The sequence below is a fragment of the Odontomachus brunneus genome, unplaced genomic scaffold, assembly GCF_010583005.1.
Source record: "Odontomachus brunneus isolate Ranch 3 - 2012 unplaced genomic scaffold, Obru_v1 Obru_scaffold_148, whole genome shotgun sequence".
NCBI lineage: Eukaryota > Metazoa > Arthropoda > Insecta > Hymenoptera > Formicidae > Odontomachus > Odontomachus brunneus.
The window spans coordinates 639,280-661,607 of record NW_022639598.1 but is presented as its reverse complement, the minus strand read 5'-3'; the positions used below and the strand labels follow the sequence as shown (position 1 = coordinate 661,607).

The 22,328-nt window shown below is 46.2% G+C and overlaps 1 protein-coding gene across 1 annotated transcript in view; it reads left to right on the top strand.

Moving 5' to 3' along the window:
* The first annotated feature begins 3,542 nt into the window (after positions 1–3,542).
* Positions 3,543–22,328, top strand: part of LOC116850547 — a 47,203-nt gene continuing 28,417 nt past the window's right edge. Inside the window, exon 1 of the mRNA XM_032828958.1 lies at positions 3,543–4,407. Coding sequence (XP_032684849.1) covers positions 4,338–4,407 — 70 coding nt within the window. The 5' untranslated portion in view covers positions 3,543–4,337. The remainder of the gene's footprint in view (positions 4,408–22,328) is intronic.

The window sequence follows — 22,328 nt, the reverse complement described above, 5'->3', positions numbered from 1 at the left end:
TCTCTCTCTCTCTCTCTCTCTCTCTCTCTCTCTCTCTCTCTCTCTCTTGCCCGCATCCGTTCTTTTTACATCCGCTTTTCCGAACGAATCGCGAGATTATAGGTACGGGGAAAAAAGCAACGAATTAACGTGTGTAAGGGGAGCGTGCTCTCGAATTTCACGTGTGTATATGTGAACACATATGTACGGAAGTACGTTATTTGCGCAACAAGAAGAGAGAAAGCCGCCGAGCGCGATAACTTCAAATGCGAAAGAGATTCTATGATATCACGGCCCGTAACTCGCGGCAACGAGAAACTATGCGAAACACTCTTCTACTTGCTTTATGTAACGTGTAACTATGCGAAGAGCGCGGCGAAGACGCGACTCCGATCCGATCCACGAATAACATTTAACACTGGACGGCCGCCGTGGGTTGCGTCAATATTATGCTTTTCGCTGGTCGACCGAATCTCCCTTCCTCCCTCCCCTCTCCGCCTCCTTCTTTCTCTCTCTCTCTCTCTCTCTCTCTCGTGCTTTGACTGGAACTGGAAAATCGCTCATCGGAATTAGTTAACGGAGGGTTGAGCGACGGTGGCGCGCCAGAAAAAGACCTTACCGTGGAAGATTAGGGAATTTTCATATCTGCGAGGCGGCACGATTTTTCATTTCTTTCCCTTTTCAGATAGGGCTGTTTACGCGGGAGGAGCTCCTGTTACATTGTCGAAGATTGAAGAGCGTGAGTGCACGATGGACAGTCTGAAAAATGTAGGAATCCCTCAAGTAGCGAGCGGGATTACTACTCGCGCTTAAAATTCCCCAACGGACAGAATCGCCGCTTCGACCTTTCCAGTATTAAAGGGTCGGCCGCGTTATTTGGACAAGCAGAGAAGAGGGGGAGAAAGAGAGTCGCGAAAAACAGAGGAGAGCGGTAAGAGCGCAGGGTGGATAGAAAGTCGAAAACCGCAAAAGTCTATCAAGTAACCAAGCGGGATTACCTATTTGGAATTCGCCGACGCGGTCGAGATGACCGTTCCGGATCCTTTCGGTGTTAAAGAACCAGCCGCGCTATTTGGACAACCGCGAAAGCTATCGCCACTGGAAACTGAATAATATAAGAGCGGTCTCGACGAGAAAGTAGATGTAAAAAAAAAAACGCAAATGTCTATCGGGAGCAAAGAAACAAATTCGACACAAACGATCCTCTTGGTCTGTCCGATGTTAATCAGGTGTGATAAGCACGAGAGAGAAAGAGAGATTCATAATGGCAAGGAGTCAAATGACGCAAGTGCGGGGATAAGCGAGAAGTGAAACAAAGTATGAAAATCAAGTGTAGGCTTAGTGAGTGAGTGAGAGATAGAGAGTGAGTGGGAGATACTCAAAATTTCGCCAGCGTTCGAAACGACCGTTCGTCTCTTTCCCGGCGTTAAATTACTGCCCTTATTTGGACAAGTACGAAAGATCCTCCGCGGATGCGACCGAGGGATTTAACGGCGGGATCCCGTTACCGGGACAAAGGATTAAAGCTCGATGCACGGACGATCACCAACTAACTTTCGCCTTACCCTCCCATTTCCCGTTTCTCGCCGCAAGCTCACGGCACTCGCCGAAGTAACGCGGCCGGAGTGAGTGCAGGGGCGAGAAACCTGTCAAGTGCAATAACTCGAAATGCGAGAGAAATTCTTTCGCTACGGCCGGGCGCCGCGGAGTGGTAGCTGCACGAAACGCCCTTCTTTCCTACTCTTTTTTACGCGCTTTTGACATCACGCATAGGAAACCCATTACTCGCTGCGAGGCTCGATAGCGCGAGCTCACGGCTCGAGTAAGGAGCAATACTCATCCCGAGATTTTCCCCGAGTACTCGGCGCCGCTCGACAACTCGGGAATAGATAGATAAACTGAAATAGACAGGGAGAAGACCTGAGCAAGAGAGTGTGTGTGTGTGTGTGTGTGTGTGTGTGTGTGTGTGTGTGTGTGTGACAGAGAAAGAGAGAGAGAGCCGAAGGGGCTAAAGTATAAATTAATTAAATTCGTTAACATTATGTCGCATCTCCTATTCATTTTCGCGCGCCAACCAGGCACGACGTGTCTCGTGAAAATCATATTATATTCACCGGCGGAACAATCGTCGCGCTATTTCCGCCGCAGTCGGTCTCCAAATCTCTAGCCGTATCGATCCCGCGAGCAAAAATGCCACTTGCGAAAATGTAAACTGTTAATTAAACAAAAAATACTGCACGCGCACGGCACGGTGTAATGTTGGGAAACATCATTCGCCCGGAGCACCAGGCTCGCCCGGGAGATTTAATTTCAATTCAATCGAAGGGGGGGGGGAGAGGGGCTAGGGGATGAAGCAAGAGATACGCGGGATAAATTTGATTTCCAAATAAAAGATATATCTCGGAGATTCTCCGGCGAGTGTCACTGGGCGGTCTCGCAGGACAATCGCGGGGACGATTCCTTACAGCACGGGCCCACAATAGCGACGTCGTTCGGGCCACTCGGAATTTCGGATTTATGGCGGCCAGCATATTCCATACGGCGGCGTCCGAGAAGCGTACGCCGCAATTCCCCATAAATTCGAAAATCTCGAGAGTCGCCGCCGCCGGATACTCCCAGAGGGATCGCCCGGCCGATCCTATTACCGGGCCACAGGATTAAGCCCGATGTACGGAAGATCGCCCCGGACGATCGCCAACTAACTTCCGCGTTATCCTCTCCGTCCGCCGACCGTTTTTCCCGCAGCCCCCCCAAGTCGCGGTGGTGGTCGGTCGAAGAAGGACGACACGATACGCCCGCGAGTTCGAGAGGGACGGTTGCCGTCGTCCGCGCTCCTCCAAGCGGAGCGTATTTCGCCAATTTCGTTAGCGCCTGCACGGACGCGCTCCCACCTTCCTGCGCGTACACACACACACACACACATATACACTCACTCTTATATCTACGTTCACGCCAGGTGCGCACACACGTATAGATACATACATACATACATTTTACGAGCGTGCGAGTGAGAAAGCGCGCGTATACGTAGGGAACGCACCGAAAGAGAGGCGCCCTCGCTAGAAAGAGAGAGACGGAAGATTTTGCAGCGATCATCGACTTGGAGAACGGCGCAGTCGCCCAGGAACCAACTCGAACTCACTCACCCTGCCCTCCCCCGCCGTCCCTTCTCCTTCTCCACTACCACGCTACCTCCTACCTCCTACCTCCTCCTCTCCCAACCACCGCACACAGCCTTCTCTGTCTCGTTTCATCCTCATCGCGCGCTTTCCGTCCACCCCGCGCTGCCAGGTGGCCTTCCAACCCTCCTCGAGCGCCGCCGCCGCCACCATCGGCACAACCACCACCACCGCCACAACCACTGCCATCACCTCCACTACTACCACCACCACCACCACCACCACTACCATCGCCACCACCACCATCGCCACCACCACAGTCGGCAGCGGTGCCAGCAACAGCAGCAGTGGCAGCAGCAGTAGTAGCAGTAGCAGCAGCAGCAGCACTGCCGTCGCTACCACCTCCTCGATTCCGACGTGTCTCTCTCTCTCCTTCTCTCTCTTTTTCTCCCTCCCGATATCACTCCCCCTCTCTTTCTCTCCCACGCTACAACCCTCGTCGCGTCGCTGCACGTCCCTCTCGCGCGCGCCTCGGCGCCTCGTCCTCCACCGTGCCGGTGCCGCAGTACCGACTGCTTTCCGCGGAAGGTGGAAACCCGTGTAACGCGGCCGTATATAGATTTTCAATTAGTCAAGGGGCGGCAGCGTGGGTAGGAAATTATGTGAGTAGCCGCGAGTACTTGAACACTCGCCGCCAGTCGCAGCTGTGCGAGTCGTGCACCGCGAAAGTCGTCGTCAACGTAGACCACCGGTCTCCCGCCGTCGCTTTATTTCGCGTTCCTCGCGCGCCCGCTTCGTCGCCACCACGCGCGAGTCCCCGAGACGCGAGAACCGCGTGTGCGGCGATCCAACGCTCTGTGCATCATCCTCGTCGTCCACCTCCTCTGCGAGGGTGGTCACGCGTCGCGTCGCGCCGCGCGCGTGTTCCGTCTCGGCCAGCCAGCGTGGAAAGATCGATTTCCCAGCGGCGTGTACGAAGCGTGCGAGACAGAGAGAGGGAAAGCGTGTGCGTTCTTGCGGCCGAGTGTTTACGGGATCACGTTGTGGACTCGATCCCCTCCTAACCTGTGTGAGCGATGACTCGCCAGTGACGACAGTAGGCCAGAGATAGGAGAGATAGATCTCCTCGCCTGTGCGACGTCGCGTCGCGTCGCGTCGCGCCGCGCCGCGCCGCGCCAAGCGCATCACCGGGACGTCCCCGGCGATCTTGGAGAACCGGGATCACTCGCGGGAGCGAGGATGCTGCGCGCGGTCTTCGCCGTCCTGCTGCCACGGTTCCTCGCACTGTCGCCGTTGCTGCTTCACTCAGGTACGCGACACAACCATCCCGAGATATCAGCTTCACGTTCCGGAGAGCGTCGCGTTCGAGCAATGCCGCGTTCACCGTTACACAGCTCGACGTTAACGTCGAAATCCGCGGAAGCGCTTGGCTTATCGTAAAACGGAGGTAAAATCACGAACAACACTAGGAATCGACCGGAAAGGGCGATCTCGAGATAAACATAGTGTGAAAGTAATTTATGGGCAAACGTCGATAGAATTGCGACAAGATTTGATCGCAAAAGCGCGGGATATTCTCTAGGGACGCGTAGAGGCGTGGTTTCCATCGCGGATCAGTATCGATATGGCAAACAACGAATCCGCGCGAGTCCACATGAAAGCCTTTATAAGAGATATGAAAACCCATTTTTCGGTATGCGTACGCATTCGACGTGCCAGGCATTTCGATCGCAGACCCAGCTTCGATAAAGGTGCATGAATCGCTGCTGATTTGCCAGTTAAAGTTCATTGCTGCGAAAAATCGCCGCGGAAATCTCGTCGGCGCGCGATTCAACGGGACTTATTATGTTATAAGCGAATTAGTAGATTAACGGGGCACGCTAATACGGGGACGCAAATTTCGCAATTATCTTGAAATCACCCGATTAAATCGCCGATAAAGAGTCACTGGATGCACTGTGCACGTGTGTGTGTGTGTGTGTGTGTGTGTATGTATGTCTGGTATTACGCGCATATATCTAGAGATGTATATCTTGCGCGCACGGCAAGCTCCGTCTAGCTCGCGCGCGGCAAAACGCAACGTGACATAGAGAAATAAAAACCAGAAGAATAAAAGCTAGACGAATAAAAGCTAGACGAATAAAAGCTAGACGAATAAAAGCCAGTACACAAAGCTCCATGCATTTATGTATATCCATGCAAAGCGCAGGGAACAACAATATCTGGTCGCGCGCGAAAATAGGCGGAGAAGACTCTCGATCGCGATAAACAAAACTCGCGGTCGAAATCATTCAATTACAATTCCGAGTTATATCGGCGAGCGATCTTGAAGAACTTCGGAGTTCGGTCGGATATATACGCGGCTCGCTTTTACGTAACCGGCGGAAGCTGGAGAACCGTGTCTTCTTCGGCTCGAATAAATTGGAATAACAGCGGTCGGAAAAATCGCCGAATCACCCTTGCTCTCTCGCCACTCCGGCTCGACTTTTCGCCCGCATTATATCGCGCGCGCGCCAGTCGAAGCCGCTGTTACGCCTCGAAATTAGTTCGCTGATTTAACTCCGCCGCGCCGCTATCGAGCGCATTTTTAGTATCCTCGACGGAACTTTGTTTTAAGTTCGCACTTAATTAAAACATTCGCCGATCGCGCGAGGCCGCATAGCGATCTTTACCCGTGAAATAGCGAGTTCGCGGACAGGGAGAAAGAGAGAGAGAGAGAGAGAGAGGGGGGGCTGTAACTACTGTTTGTGAATCGGCCGAGATAATGGAACGGTCGGCGGCTTCAAACAACCATTGTCGCGCGGAAATTGCCCCTTCACCTGACGACCGTGCATCGATCGCCATAAGCAAAATTCCGCAGATCCACGCCTCGAGAAATTGCGAAACCTCCTTTCGCGGCTTTCCCGCGTACCCGTCATCGTTCGTCGAACACGAAGCTACACTCGAAATTGGTTCACCGTTTCCCAACCCCGTTCGGCTCCGGGATGTTTTTAAAGAACCATTTTTTAAAGAATCGGAATTTTGCGGCGAGCAACCTAAGCGCGGAGAGGACACCAAATATGTGTCCCTTGGCTGGTGACCGTAACAATATATTAATTGTTATTTTTCGCGTATGCATATATTGAGAAAAGACATCTAAAAATTAACAAATATTTATTAGGTGGGCACTATCAACATATTTACTTAAATCAAAATTCTTTTCATTTAAACCGAGTACTGTTTAAATAAATAAATACTCGATTTAAGTAAATAATGCTCGACTTAAATGAAGAGAATTTTTATTTAAGTAAATACGTTAATAATACCCACCTAATAAATATGTTAATTTTTAAATATTTTCTTTCTCAATGTATAAAAGAACAGTAGAAATCATGGCACTCTGGCCTTCTTTGATACCTGTCCATACGTATTTGAACAGGACTCTCGAGCCCGCATTAATTATTACTTGAAATCCGTCTCAAGTGAGATACTCAGATTCGAATTCAGAGTTTCAGTTGAATCATGGTTACAGATACACGTGTATAATAATTCAATTGAACAACTTTGATCTAATTTTGAATAGAAATCCGAGAATTTTATATGAGACAAATTTCGGGAGACAGCTGTTAATACAAGCCTTCGAAAACTATTACATTGTGAGAAAAAATAAAACAAAAATAGAAGATATTTAATATTTGATGTAAGCATATATTTACTAGTATAAAATATTTTTTTATTAGTTCGGAATTGTTTGTTCTATTGAAATAAAAAATTTTGATTCAAGTAAATATATCATTACACTAACAAGGAACACTAGGCAACTCAAAAATTCAAAAAATTTTGAAACTTTGTGTGCAAATAGAGTAGTTCATCCGTAACATAAAACTATTTTTTTTTCGTGCGGAATTACAGTTTTAGGCGGTGAAACACCCCTTTGAAAAAAAATTGGTTCTTTTCTTTTGAACCAAATTTCATCGAAACTATGAGATAGAAAAAATTTTCCAGAGTGAAAATTGAATGATTTTAAGAATACTTTAGAACTATAATAAAAAAAATTTTTTTAAAGAGGTAGGATTGGGGTATACAATAAACAATTAAAAAAAATTTTTTTATTATAATTCTAAAATACTCTTGAAATCATTCAATTTTCATATTGGAAAATTTTTTCTATCTCTTATAGTTTCAACAATATTCGCTTCAAAAGAAAAAAACCGATTTTTTTCAAAGGGGTGTTTTACCCTCTATAACTGTAATTCCGCACGAACAAAAAATAGTTTTATGTTACGGATGAAATACTCTACTTGCACACAAAAGTTTCAGAATTTTTTGAATTTTTGCTTAGTGTTTCTTGTAAGAACAAAAAGCAATTTAGTCGACAAAATCGACGATTACCCGTCTTCAAAGAAATACCGCATTTATTGAACAAATTACGCGTTGGTGTAAAATGCAATAAATTGAGATAGCCACTGATCAAATCGCAATTCTCGAATTCACTGATAACTCTCATCACAGCGATCATATAATTCGTTCGTTCGACTAAACGTTCGCTTCAACGGATTTTGTTCGTTTAAACAAATGTCTCATTAACTCGACCATCTTTTTCCTCAGTATACTCCACCCAATAAGTTTCTTTTGCTTTCCAGATATTTTTTCTCATTATAATATGGCGCAATCAGAGCTCACTACTTTCACAACCATAATATTCGTTCTACAGACCACAGCAGAGAGACTGCAATATTCTTTCGGTTGAGGTAATTACTTTTGAGAATATACTAATTGAAGATTACATATCATAAAAGCCGTGACTGTGAAGACTGTATACAGATGGGTGTACACTAGGATTCTTAAATGCCTTTACATTTCCGATATCTGGAAAATTGGACTTTTTCGATTTAGCGCATCTTTTCTCAGTAAACGTGAATCGTGATTGTTAGTTAGTGAAAGAACTAACAGTCACGATTCATGAACAGTCATGTTTACTGAGAAACGATGTGCCAGATCGAAAAAGTCCAATTCTCCAGATACCGCACGTAAGAAAATGACTTAGTAATATTAACTAAACCGCGATAGCTGATTCAAACTTAGTCAAAAGGCTAATCGTTTAGCTGTCACTGCTAAGAATTGGCTATGACAGCTAAAATGCATTCGCTATGAAATACAAAAGTATTGGATGACGTTAAAAATGCACATTATTTCAAGAAAACGGCAGTTATTCCTAAATTTCTTATCGTATGCATATATTAAAGAAGTTTGCCATACAGCTACAATCATTTGCTACAGTCACTTGTTTTTAGCAGCTAATATTTCTCGCTGTAGTGCCTAAGTTTAAACAGCGAATAAATTTAGCTTCGGTAGTATTGACATTAACTGTCCCTATTTCAGTGACACATCTATTTTTGCCACAGCTATTTTTTAGCTCTGGAAGCTAGTTTTTTTTTGCGTGCGGAAGTGTAAAGGCACTAATGAATCCTAGTGTGCAACAACAGCAATCTTAATGCGACACTTATTAACCCTGAATTCACCCAAACTCTTTGTCTAACCGTTAGAGATGTGTTACAACCGCAACAGTTTTCTGCGTGAAAGCACTCGACGCGAGCCCGTCTTCAGCCCGCACCTCGAATTCGCAGGCGGCGTAAGCTGGTGTTTGTAAATCGGCGGCCGGGGGCGGAGATAATGGGACGATCGACTGCTTCAAACAGCGATTATCGTTCGGGAATTACCCCTTCGTCGGCTCGCAACTATGCCGTACGACTATCGCCATCGTGGCCGGAATGAACCCACGCGATTTAGAGCGTCTTACCGCGGCCAGTCGGTCGGTCGGTCGGCTTGCCGGCCGTCGACGCCGCTAAATGCGCATTGTCACGTGACGTTCGTATAAAGGTAATTAAGATTTCTGAGAACGTCACCTCGTCTACCAGCGGTTATTTATAGCCTAACCAATTACCATACACCCTGGCTTGTTTGCTTGCCACGATGTATACGCGCGCCCGGGCTTTTATTTTCAAGTCCACCGCGACCTGCGCGGCCTCCGCGCGCGCGCGCGCGCGCTCGCAAATTATCACTATCGCGTGTTTGCGAGAATTAACATATCGCGACGGCGCACACCGACTGATGATGCGCGGCCGGCTATCAGATGACCGGAGCTATTTGTACAAATGTTTTTGTTCCATTATATATTCCGGAATCTACATACTACGGGCGTTTTCCCGCCGGAAAAACCGGCCCATCTCAGCCTTCCTTCTCCCTGCCTCCTCAATTCGGCATCGGACATGAAGATGGGACAGAGGGATGCACGAGGAGGGTTAATTCGGCGCGAAAAGGACAATCAAACAGGAAGTCATAAATATATATGGAGAGAGCTCGCATGATACGAAATCTAACATCCCAACCGAAATAACAAGATATCAGTTATTCATTACGAGGCCATAAGGCTCTTAATTTCGACCGCTGTGGCAAGGGCGGAAACGGCGAATCGAATATTTATAAATACATTTAACTCTCTTAGTCTTTTCGGCGTGCCGACGCAGGGTGGATCGTCGAATCACCAGCCCTATAAGCGCGACGTGCTGTCCCCGAAATAACAGTCTCCAAAATATCCCCGACGCAAAAGGGGAAATGAAAAAAAAGGGCGGACACACGCACAAAATAACGCGCATTTGCATGCCGGCCAACAAGCGTCACGAATTATTCAAAGTATTTCATACCGTGGCGAATCGCGAAAATTTCATTCGCGCGCGCGCAGGGAGGGAGAGGAGGAGGAAAAAGGACACCGCCATCACCACCCGCGCGCGTTTAACCACCCGCGTGCGCCTCGTTAAATGCATAAACTCGCCCCGCATTAGCGCGCGATGCGCCGTCGCGTAACAAAACGAGGGAGGAAAAGCGCCCGGAGGAGTCGAGTGCCCTGAGGGGGGATGTTGATCGGGGAGAGGAGTCGAGCGCGACGATTAGAGCTCGAAATCTCGGAGGCGACACTCGGAAGCGCGTCGCGGCACTTGGCCACCGCCCGACTGACCGGTCGACGCGGGCGCCCGATTTCAAAGTTAAATCGAGTTTGAACTTTGAACCGCGATCGCGGCACTGGAACCGAAACCTCGGCGAAGTGGGGCCGAGTTAACACTCGGCGTCGTGGGCCTGCTCTAAACCGAAAGAACACGACTTCTCGCTTATCGTCGTCACTTCGCGGCGACTGTCTCCTTTCCCTGTCCCTCGCCCTACCGCCCGTCCTGCCGTCTCACTTATCACCCCCTGAACACGACGAGGAGGAGGACGACTCGACCCGTTTCGAGGACATTTTCCAATCAGAGAACTGACGACGACGAAGAGGAGAGGATGGCGGCGCGGTCGTGTAAAGCAATCTGCGCGACGTCTCGCACGAAATCGCGCTCGGGATCGCTCCCGCGAAACTGTATTACGATGGATCGTTAACTCAAGTACCATAATTGGCTCAATTTCCAATAAAGCCCGGCGAGAACGGAGCGCGGGCTCCACGGCCGTTTAAATAAAACAATACCACGAGCGCACAGTACCGCCACTTTGCCATCCGCGCTCCTACCGCCTCTCTCGCGACTCTCTCTGGCTTCGCAACTTCCTCTCTCTCTCTCTCTCTCCCTCTCTTTCTCTCTCGACGAATCTCTATGCAAAGCAGCGCGTAATCGAAGATTCCACATTTTTTTATCGCGCACACCACGCGCATAATTTAATACGCGGCCGGCACAAGCTCTCTTAATTGCGTCTAAAAAATTTATTAGCGTGTCACGAGAATCTCTCGTCGGTCAACTCGCGCGTGAGAATCGACGGAATTTCCTCGACACGCGAGAACACGCTTTCGCGGCGGACGTAACGAGAATAACGGCGCGCACCCCGTCAATTTCTTTTGCAGCTTCCCGTTCAATTCGCCTCTCGTAAACTGCGATCTTAACGTATCAGCGTGAGAAATTGTATTAAAAAGATCTCGCTGGAGATAAACTCATTCGCTCTCACGCTCATTCGATTGTGCTCGATACCCGCTTTTTAAACGAACCAACCTCGCGCAGAGCTCCCGATAAGATAGAAAATGCACGAAATTCCAACGGTTTCGAGGCTCTTGGTTTCCCTTTAATTCCAAATGAATTTTTCCGCTCATCCGTACCTTCCCATCCGCCGCTCACTCCATCAGAGAAGACGACGGTCGCGTAAATCGATAGCGAGTACGTCGTAGACAAGCGAAAGAGAAAGAGAGCGCGTGGGGTTTGTTTAATAATTGTCTCGTAATCTCAAATCTCCGCGGTACGTGATCACGCACGTTGCTGCTTTCGTTGTTGTCGGAAGATAACAAAGAGCGCGAAGCGCGGGTGCGTATATTTTTTTATTCGCGCGAGCGAGCGAGCGAGCAAGCGAGCGAGCGAGCAAGCGAGCGAGCGAGCAAGCGAGCGCTGTTTCGCATGCGACGCGTCCTCCGGAGCCGACGTCGTTAAAATAAACAGAATCACTTGTCGGGGTAATTCTGCTTATCACTCTCCGCATGCACCGCGCAAATTTATGATATGACAGGCGTAAAGAGAGAGAGAGAGAGAGAGAGAGAGAGAGAGAGAGAGAGAGAGAGAGAGAGAGAGATGAATGGATAGATATATTTATTATGCATTTTGAAAAAATCCCCTCAAGTGCAGGAAAAAAGAGACAAAGAATATAATAACATATAAAATGCAAAAACCGAGAGAAAAAAGAAATGAGAGAATTCAAGATAACGAAGTGCAGGCATTAAACGTGCATAGATAATGGTGATCTTTCGAGTATAATAATGTCAAAAATATAGTCTCGCTTTAACTCTTTGCAGTGTAATGGAATGCTGAGCGTTCCATGTTAGCCACCTTACTTATTCTGTCGAAATAAGAAGTGATGTGTGTGTATGCCTCTATACGATGATAATTCAAATATAAATCTAATACAATTATTAAGGGAACATTACTCAAGCTCTCCACTAATATCCGACAATTGATGCTGTAATTGTTTAAATAAAAAACATCAAGGATATTTTTCTCAGAGGTGCAGGAAAAGAGAAAGAGAAAGAGCGCACGAAAGAAGAAATACGACATCGCGATGCGCACCCATCTTCCGTCTGGATGCCCAGTTTGAAATCCGGCAGATGATACGCGCTTAACAGTCGCGGCTTTTGGACGACACGTATTTTTCCAGTTTCGGACTTATTTTACGGTCCGGCAATTTGCCTCCAGAAGGCAGTAAATTCTTTTATCTGACCAGCCGCTCTCCACCCCTTCTCTCTCTCTCTCTCTCTCTCTCTCTTGCCTGCACTCTATTTCTCACTCCACAAACCTCGACTCCGCGTTACCACTAATTTCATATTATTCGAGCGCGGAAAACGCGAAAAAATATTGTGATGCCCCGGATAAGGGCCGCGTGTACCGTTTAACGCGCCCATTTGCCCGAATGATTAACACTCTCGGGTGGCCGCGTGCCCTCGCGGACATACCTCTTCCCTACTTTCTCGGATATGCAAACATACAATTTTGCAGAGCCGCTCGGCGTTGTTCCAGCTCGCGTCCGTATGCCGAGTTACGAGCCGTGATTATTTAACACCGCGTGTCGGCGATGTTTAAGCGCGACGTCAAACGGATAAACGAAGCACTACGCGGATGAGAAATGGTATCCTCCTTTCCCTTCCTTTTTCGGGATCTTCGCGAAAATCACGGCGGCGGAATATGCGGGGAAGAAATTTGCCAAGAGACTTCGGGGCTTGGCGCCTGATCGGAAGTCGGTGCGAAAACGTTTCGCGAACGATTCTCTCGCGTTTTCTCCTTAACAAATAAAGCACGGTGAGAGAGCTTTAACTGCTGCGCGACAACGCCATTGTTGTTGCGTGAGCGTTTTGTTTGTCCTCACCACGGGCGAGGATTCGTTTGCAGACAACGGGGCGAGCCAACTCGTTCCTTTTAGCGGGCCATTAATTACACACGCGAGCAAATCTATCGGAAAGCATTATCATCGCGGCGCACGTCAAAATTATGTACTTACTAACGGCGCCCCTGCTGTTCGCGTTGCGCGCCGTGATTAATTACGGCAACTCGATCGTTTTATCACTTTTTCCGCTCGTCGGGAAAGCATTGTATCGTGTAACGTTATACGAAGCGTCCGGACTCGGTGTCCGTGCGATGAAACGCGTAATTAGGCCGTCCTTTTGTACGCGTTGCTTTGTGCTAAGGTAAAAGTACCAATGCCTGGACAGGCATAACTCTGAACGTTCTAATTGCTTTGGTCTTGAAACCATTTTTATTTAAACTTTCCAACATAAAATAAATATGTACATACATTGAATACATACATATATATATATATATATACAGGGTGCGGCAAAAGTATCGGACCGGTAAAATATCTCGAAAAATATAAGTTTTACAGAAAATTGCTTTAGATAAAAGCTATAAGTCTTAGGAAAATCTATTTACTGATTTTAACAGTTTGACCTTGGGTGACATTTTGAGGTCAGGTCGAGGTCAACATTGCTTTTTTAAATAGAAACATATATTTTTTATTACGGAATTTTATTCTACGTGAAAAAACACATAATTTTTGTTTGAAAACATTTTTTATACGACCTCTATTTTCTAAGATATTTGCGGAAATATCTACAAAATTATTGGTTTCAATAATTTTTTATTCAAATTCTATCAACTTTACCAAAAAATAGCAAGAGATAAAAATTTTCTATTTTCATTTCATAGAGCTCCGAAAATTTTTTTAGAATTTTTTAATTAACTTTTTAGTACTGCATTTTTTTGCATTTTTTTAAAGTACTAAAAAGTTAATTAAAAAATTCTGAAAAAATTTCTAAGAGCTTTTGCTATTTTTCGGTAAAATTGATAAAATTCGAGTAAAAAATTATTGAAACCAATAATTTTGTAGATATTTCCGTAAATATCTTAGAAAATAGAGGTCGTATAAAAAATATTTTCAAACAAAACTTGTTTGTTTCTTTACGTAGAATAAAATTCCGTAGTAAAAAGTATATGTTTCTATTTAAAAAAGCAATGTTGACCTCGACCTGACCTCGAAATGTCACCCAAGGTCAAACTGTTAAAATCAGTAAATAGATTTTCCTAAGACTTATAGCTTTTATCTAAAGCAATTTTCTGTAAAACTTATATTTTTCAAGATATTTTACCGGTCCGATACTTTTACCGCATCCTATATATATATATATATATATATATATATATATATATATATATATATATATATATTCCATGTTGAAAGTTTAAACGTTTACATTTAAAGACGAAGACAATAAAAGTCTTCAAAGTTAGATGAAAGTATCAATGTCTGGAGTTGGGTGCTTCCCAACTTTGGACGTTCTAACTGCCTTGGCTTCAATGATTTTTATTTAAGCTTTTGCAACATAAAATAAATACGTATATTGAATATAATACATATATAATCTATGTCGTTTAAGCATTCATATCTAAAGACGAAAACAGTAACAATTTTCAGAGTTAGGTACGTGAATATATTGAACATGTACACATATTCTATGTTGGATGTTTAACATATCTACTACTAGTCGCTACTAGTGTCACAGATGTGTTACGCAGCGATCTCTCACTTTAACTTTTACTCAAGATTTTTAGTTCTACTTAACACGTTCGCTACCAACAGCACACATATATATATAATAATGACATTTTTTCTTTATATATTTACTTATAAATAAACAAGTCTGCTTTACATAATTACATAAAAGCAAATGTAATATGATCTGGAGAGAATTCTCCAAGTAACAAGTAGTAGCGAACATATTGCACATTTGAAGTTGAAAATAACAAGAAGGTCTAGAATTAGATACACGTATATATGAATATGTACATGTATTCTATATTGAATGTTTAAATATTCGTACTTAAAGACCAAAACCATAAGAATGTTCAAAGTTAGGTACGTTTCCCGACACTGGCTGGCTAGAAATTTATCTCGTGAATCTAATCAGGTTAATCCTAATGAGTTACTTGGTTTCTACAAAATGAACTTGGCGAATCCTAAATATTCATGAGAGATCTTAGGATTATTATTAATAATAAAGATTATGAATAATCCTTATTATCAATAAAATTCTGATTGTCACACTTTAGTTACATGACTTATCAGGATTCGATAACATCTTCTTTTACAAACTAGATAATTGATCGGGATTAACTTATGATCCGGGCTAAATGGGATAAATTTTTGATCGGTTGGTAGTTCTACCTCAGCACCGATTCGTCTGTCGTCTCTCGCGTCGTCGTGGTGATCGTCGACGACGTTCAACTTTACGTTTTGGGGTGACTTACTTGCGAAATACCGCGCGCGCGTCCATGTAACGAGTATTCATTCGTATACGCTTGGCTGACTCCGGTGGATCCTTGCCCTCGGCGGGCCCTTATTACACGGCAAATTCCAATATTTGTATGCTTGAGCGGGAAAAATAGCGCGCATGGTCGGGCGCGCTATAAAAGCGAGCGAGCGGGAGAACGAGTAAGCAGATAAAATAATAAGCCAGTATCAACGATCGCGCGCCCTGTGTGAGATCCGACTGATACGTCGGATTTTCTCCGACTCCTATGTACACATACGCGCGCACATACGCTTCATCCATGTACGTGCGCATATATATCGTGAGATCACACACAGCGAGTGCAATTTGTAAATAGCTCGTCGTCGCGCACGCACTACGGATATTAAAATAATCACGCGCTCGAATAGGCTAATGACATATAATGCGGCTAATAATGGAACTAATGCGGCATATGCATTTCAATTACAAACACTCGCACGCGCGCGCAAACATCGCCGCGAGAACCGAGTCGGACACGCTCGACAATTTTAGCGAGATCAACTCGTTTAAATAATTCTCCCTATTTCTCCGGTGACCCGTCGTTTTTTCTCGCGCACACAGAGCAGGGAGGGGGGCGGGGCGGGCGGAATGGGCGACTACACACCCGAGATCCGAAATAGTTCCGCAATGACTATTTGATAAACGCGATCAATTACCGGGACAGACGCGCTGCGCGGCGCGGCGCGCCGTCTAAATTAATTGAAATAAACACATAAATCTGACTGGCGTACACCTCGCCGTCTGTTACGGGGATCACGCAACAACGCAGGATCTCCTGGAAATCTGGAAGTCTCCGGAGGTGTAGTCGCGGATTAACACGCCCCCGCACTGCCACGGGGATAAATTTATAATCTCGTCGGCGATACATTCAACGGGATTAATCCTCGCATTACGGCCTGATTTACAGCGCTAAATCACGCGCGAGTGTTCCACGGTTTTTGGATTCATTTGAATGGATCAGCGCCGCGCCGCGCCGACGTGGATAAATATAAATATCTCACTCACCGTTGCCGCTGTCCTCCTCCTTGTCCGCGTCCTCGTTGCCGACGTCGTCGGCTGCGGCGTTGTCTGCTCCCTCCTCCTCGTCCTCATCGTCATCCTCGTCCTCGTCCTGTGCGCTCTGCACCTCCCCAATTGCGTTTAATTAAATCGACCGTGTCCCGCGTCCGTCACGAGCACGTGCTAGATGCGCGTCGCGTCACGTCGTCGTCGGTCGCGCGAAAGCGCCGCGTCGCATCTCTCGATGGGCTAAAAAGATACAAGAAGCGTTAATGGTAAATGTTTCATTAGCGCGGGCGTATACAGAGGGAATTTTCTAGGGAATATTGCTGCAGAGTTTTGCGACCGACGATAATAGACACTCTATCGTAATTCTCTACCTCCTCGCCTCATATGAGGTTTGATCAAAAAATACGCGGAATTTTTAAATTTCGCGGGCTGTATAAGTCCAGTTGTAACAATTTTTGTTGTGTCGGTATACTTGTCCCTGACGTATCTTGACATTGGTAGCCATATTGGATGCTTACTTTATTGTTGGCTGTCGAAAAGGTTACATGTGTTTTGGTATGCTCGGCGATTTTTAATTTGTGGAAAAAATGGAACAAAGAATTTGCATTAAATTTTACTTTAAGAAATGGAATAAAGTGCAGCACCGCATTGGAAATGTTGAATGTTACTTTTGGCGAATCTTCTATGAATAAAACAAGCGTTTACAAGTGGTACAAACGTTTCTAAGAAGGCCGTGAAAGCGACGAGCGCCCTGGACGCCCCAGCATATCGACAACCGATGACAACGTTGAAAAAGTGAAGAAAATGATTTTGGACAATCGCCGAATTACTATCAGAGAGATTTCTGATGATGTTGATATATCATTTGGCTCATGCCAAGTAATTTTTTCGGATGTTTTGGGCATGAAACGTGTGACAGCAAAATTTATTCCGAAATTGCTGAATTTTGTTCGTGAATTTTTGGCCAAAACCAACACCGTGATGCCTCAGCCTCCGTATTCGCCGGACATGGCCCCCTGTGACTTCTTCCTATTCCCGAAACTGAAAAGAACCATGAAAGGATGACGTTTTGCCAACATTGAAGAGATAAAGACAGAATCGCTGAAGGAGCTAAACGCCATACCGAAAATTGCGTTCCAGAAGTGCTTCGAAAATTGGAAAAAGCTAGCACAAATGTATTATATCTGATGGGGAGTACTTTAAAGGGAACAAAATTAATATTGATGAATAAATAAAGATTTTTTGAGAAAAACGAAAATTCCGCGTATTTTTTGATCAAACCTCGTATATGCGCTATTTATGTTCTCGGGACTGAAACGGACTATTAAAAAATTTCGTACGTGCCCGGCGAAATTCACTAGGTGAAATCCACCGAGTCTGTTCCACCGGGCTACTAACACGACATAGTAAAATTGAAGAGAATTTATACGAAAAGAAACCATAATATCTCTTCTTCGTGCGGGCAAATTTGCAGAATGCAGAAATAATATCGGGGGTGGGAATCGCGATAACGCGCGCGCGCACGCACACGGAACGGACGCACGTGTGCAAGTCCGGAGCAGACTGGCGCGACGGAGAAGAGACCGCGACAATCGTCGCCCGCTTTTATACAATTTATTTCCCGCGCGTGTACGGGCGGCTTAACGCGTACGCGGCTTTGCATTTACATGCGAGAGGAAGCTCCGAGGATTTGTTCGCGTCTTAGGAAGAACGGCGGCGGTGGCGGCGGCCCTCTCGCGCCCTCGCCGCCTTTACACGGCGCCATGTATCTCGCGTATGAGACCGCCAAATAAAATCGCGGGGCGCGATTTCCCACCCCTACGTGGGGATATGTATCACATTCGCAGGCGTTGCGGATTTTCTCTCGAGCGCAGAGATAAAGCTAGAAAAGGGAAGGAATGGAGGGTGGGAATGAAACGCCGTTTGTTTCAATGTCGCGGCGTTTAAGAGATCGTCCGAATTTACGGGCGATCGAATATGGAGCGACAATGAGACAAGGAGTCGTTCCTCGAGACCGAGCTGGTCGCCTCTCGCGATATCGAAGACGGAATTATGCCCGATGAGCAGGTTAACGTCTGTATAAAACGCTACTCCGCCGTCAAAGAGGTTCGTTAGTTCGCGATTCAATAGCGCGGCGAAAAATAAACGAGACGCGGTGCTTAAGGTCCACATAGACCGAAATCGATTTTGGAACTCCGAGAGATTAACAATTCAATCGACTTCGCGATTGCTACCGGCCCTCGCAATCGTTTCCCTCCGAAGGAACAGGGTAATTTCGGAAATTGTTTACCCTTTCGGTTTACGCGGGGAATTAGATATCGACGGCTACACAAGTAACCCTGAGCCCTCGGCGCCGTAAACACGGCGCAAATTGGAGAAATGGTGTTATATTATTTTGCGCGCGCGCGCGTTCACGTGCATCTCGCACGAACGCGGAAATAAATGTCTGTTGTCCGGACAAAGGCCCGTGAAAAATCGTACGAAAAGTTACGAGGGAAATCGTACAATAGTCGAGTAGTCGTGGCGCGGGGATGTAAACAATTCGCAACAATCAGCTATTTGTAACACAAAAGATGAACAATCATCTATTCACTTCATTGTATACCATTTCGCCCGCGTATGTATTTTCACGGAGGCCCGGCGCGCATTTTCTCGTGGTTTTTTTTCGCCCCGCCAGCTATTTCGTATGAATTTAATCGCTTTGTTGCCAATCAAAATACAGAAGTCAAATCAAGATTATTGCGCAGTGAGAGAAAAAGTCTTGCTAATTTGACGAAATACCAATACCCGCGACAGGTGGTTTGTCGGCGTGGGCATGGGATAGCAAATGATTCCGTAGACAACAAATAATTTGTCACTTTCAATTTGCTGCTTTGAACAACATTTCTGTGATAAAGACCAAACCTATATAGACGAGAGCAAATGCGATTTGTATCTCAGACAATGTAGATTTGTTAGAATGTACATTTGTTTGTTTATGTGTGTGTGTGTGTGTGTGTGTATGTGTGTCAAGACGGGACAAATAATGAAAAACGTTACTTGCAACGTTAACCGTTCGCTTTGTTTCCCGAAGGATCGTCAAACAACACGCGTAATCTTGTTCTGGGATGTAACCGAGGGATTTTTCTCAGTGTGACGGTGAGAATCAACGGTTGGACGGAGAGACGGTGCGACGTTATTTTATCGTCCATTGAAGATACAAATGGTTCTCGAGAGCGCGGGACAATCAGCGCGCGTGTTATTCCGACGTCCTATTACATCCCCGCGAGGTCGATAATTAGTACATCGTGTATCTCGCAAACGTTGATATCGTGCGACGACACCGCGGCGAAACGATCCGCGCCTCACCGCCGCGATAACCAACTCGTCGTTTTGCAAAACGGTCGCTGTAACGCACTCGAGCGGGGATTTAAATTCAGGGGCGCAAATATTAACCGGTAAAAGCGGAGGAGGTCGCGTCGCGTATTTCACCCGCGCCATTGGCCGTCCCGTAGCTTCGCAAAATAACAAGGCAACATACGGCGAGGATCAATTATCGGGTTCAAGGAGCAGCGGAGTATCGGGAATAGTGCCGCGGCCGGTATTGAATTTATCGCAGCAGCTTATTTCCGCCGGCTGAAAGGAATATTTATATGGGCGCGGGCTAATTTATCTCGCAAGGCGCTTTATCGAGTATATTCGGTCGGACGTTCGCGAGCGGTTTTTAGTTTCCTTCGCCGGCAGCCCCGCCGGCACTCGTCGTCTCTGGACTCTCTGGATATCTATGAAGTGACTCTTCTCTTCCCTCTCTCTCTCTCTCTCTTCCTCGAATACGGCTGAACATGATCTCGACAAGCTCGCCTAACCATACGAGAAAGTGAAACACGATCGGGCACGAAACGATCGCACGCGTGACGTGACGACAACACAATCAGATAGCGCGTCGAGCCGTTTATACGCCTGATGAGATAGTGTTGTTTATACAGAATGTGTCGGAGGTATCGTGCCTCTTCTCGCATGATCGCAGCGAGCTGAGTAAAGAAAATAAGAACAGGTAGAAAGAGCGCGCTGCGCGCTCTCGCTCGTAGATAATAAAGCCTCACTCGTCGATTAATTTCGCGCGCGGGCGCTCCCCGCGCTCTAATGGAATTTTAATTCGAGACTTAGTATATACATCGAGATCGCGCCGAGTTTCGCCGTGAGGTAGGAAATCGCGCGGGCGAGTGTTCTCGAAGCGTAATGACGGCCGCATGAAAAATCCACGGTAACTTCAGCCTTCATTGTGAAATAAGGACCGGTAAGTCCCGCGGTAGTTCGCCATAATATTTCTTCGTGGGTCGCGCACTCGCGGATACGTCGGTGCTTCAACTTGAGCTATTTCTCGAGAAGGTAACGCGCTCCGTTGACTAACGTTTTTTCCACACCCCCGGCGAAAAATACACGACCACGGATAGCCGATCCGATAAATCTCCTTTCGCCGTTGAGGGTTCTACGTACGTATCTTAACTTGTTCGCGATTCACATCCGTATCAATTTGCGAACGTCGAGACGTAACAAATAAGATGATTTTCCAGCAGTAAGAGAAAAGGAGACATAAGAGGAAGAAAAAGAGTGACATACAAGGAAGAAAGAAGGAAGAGGCAAAGAGACAAGAAGAAGAAAGCAGGAAGAGACATAAGATAGAGGCACAAGAGAGAAAGAGAGAGAGATATGCGTAGGAGAAAGAGAAGAACAAGAGAAAAAGGAAGAGGAGAGGAGGAGAAGGAAAGACACAAAGAAATCAGAAAGGAGGCCAAACTACCGAGTAGCGCAAGGTACAGCCGCATATCTTAACAAAATCACACCATCTTTACGGTCGTCTCTCTTTCTGCCTCGCCCCGGTTCGCGGCAGCTCGCGACGGCCAGCCTGAATTTCATGCGGAAGTAACGAAGAACAATGTTAACTACATACGCGCGTGCGAGTCATAAATATTCAACTCGTCGCATCGTGCCGCGCGAACGTTTTAACCCTCTGCCGATCGCGCTACGTATTTTGACGTTCGGGATTATACGGTGAGCTGCACTGAGTATAAAACCGGTCGGCTCGATTAAATATTCATACGCTCAGTAATTGCTCGATCTACGATTCAAAATTGTCTCGACGACCGGCTGGAAAAACAACACACGTGCTGATTCCGCACGCAACGGGTCGCGTCGTCGGCGAACGATGATTCGGCAACGGTGATCCTTCTTTGCGATTAGAACGATCGTAGCGACGTTCATCACGGCGACGCTCGCAACAAACGAGTCGCGTCGTGAAAATACGATAATGCGTAATAATAATGCTTATGTACGCGATAATAATGCTTATGATAATGTGCCGCTGCTCTGCCGCAAGAGTCGTCCATTAGGGCGCGCGCGATAAATCCTAACGCGATACACGCGAAAATATCGTCTCTCACCTCGTGCACGTTGTTTTCGCGCAACTCTTTCGTCTTTACAAACAATGCGCGAAGCAGTGTAAACATTGACAGACGGATACGGCTTTCCTCGGAAAAGTTTCAATTTAAAATTGGCAAACGACGCGCTTCGTTATCATTAACGGATTTTTAATGCGTGACATGAAGACAGAATTTTTCAGCTATACGATCCGGTTATTAATTCATTTTCGATTTCATTATTCTCAAAGTGGAGCGGATCTTAAATAATTCGAGCCAGAAAACGTTTTAAAGTGACATATTAATAATGCATGTTTCTGCGACTCGGGTCGAGAGTGCGATCGAATTATTAGTGAGGGACGATGAGCGAATGATATAACTGAATTTTCAGGCAGGGTATTCTTGCTTTCATGCATTCTTTAAAAATAACGCAGTGGCAGAGAGAGAGAGAGAGAGAGAGAGAGAGAGAGAGAGAGAGAGAGAGAG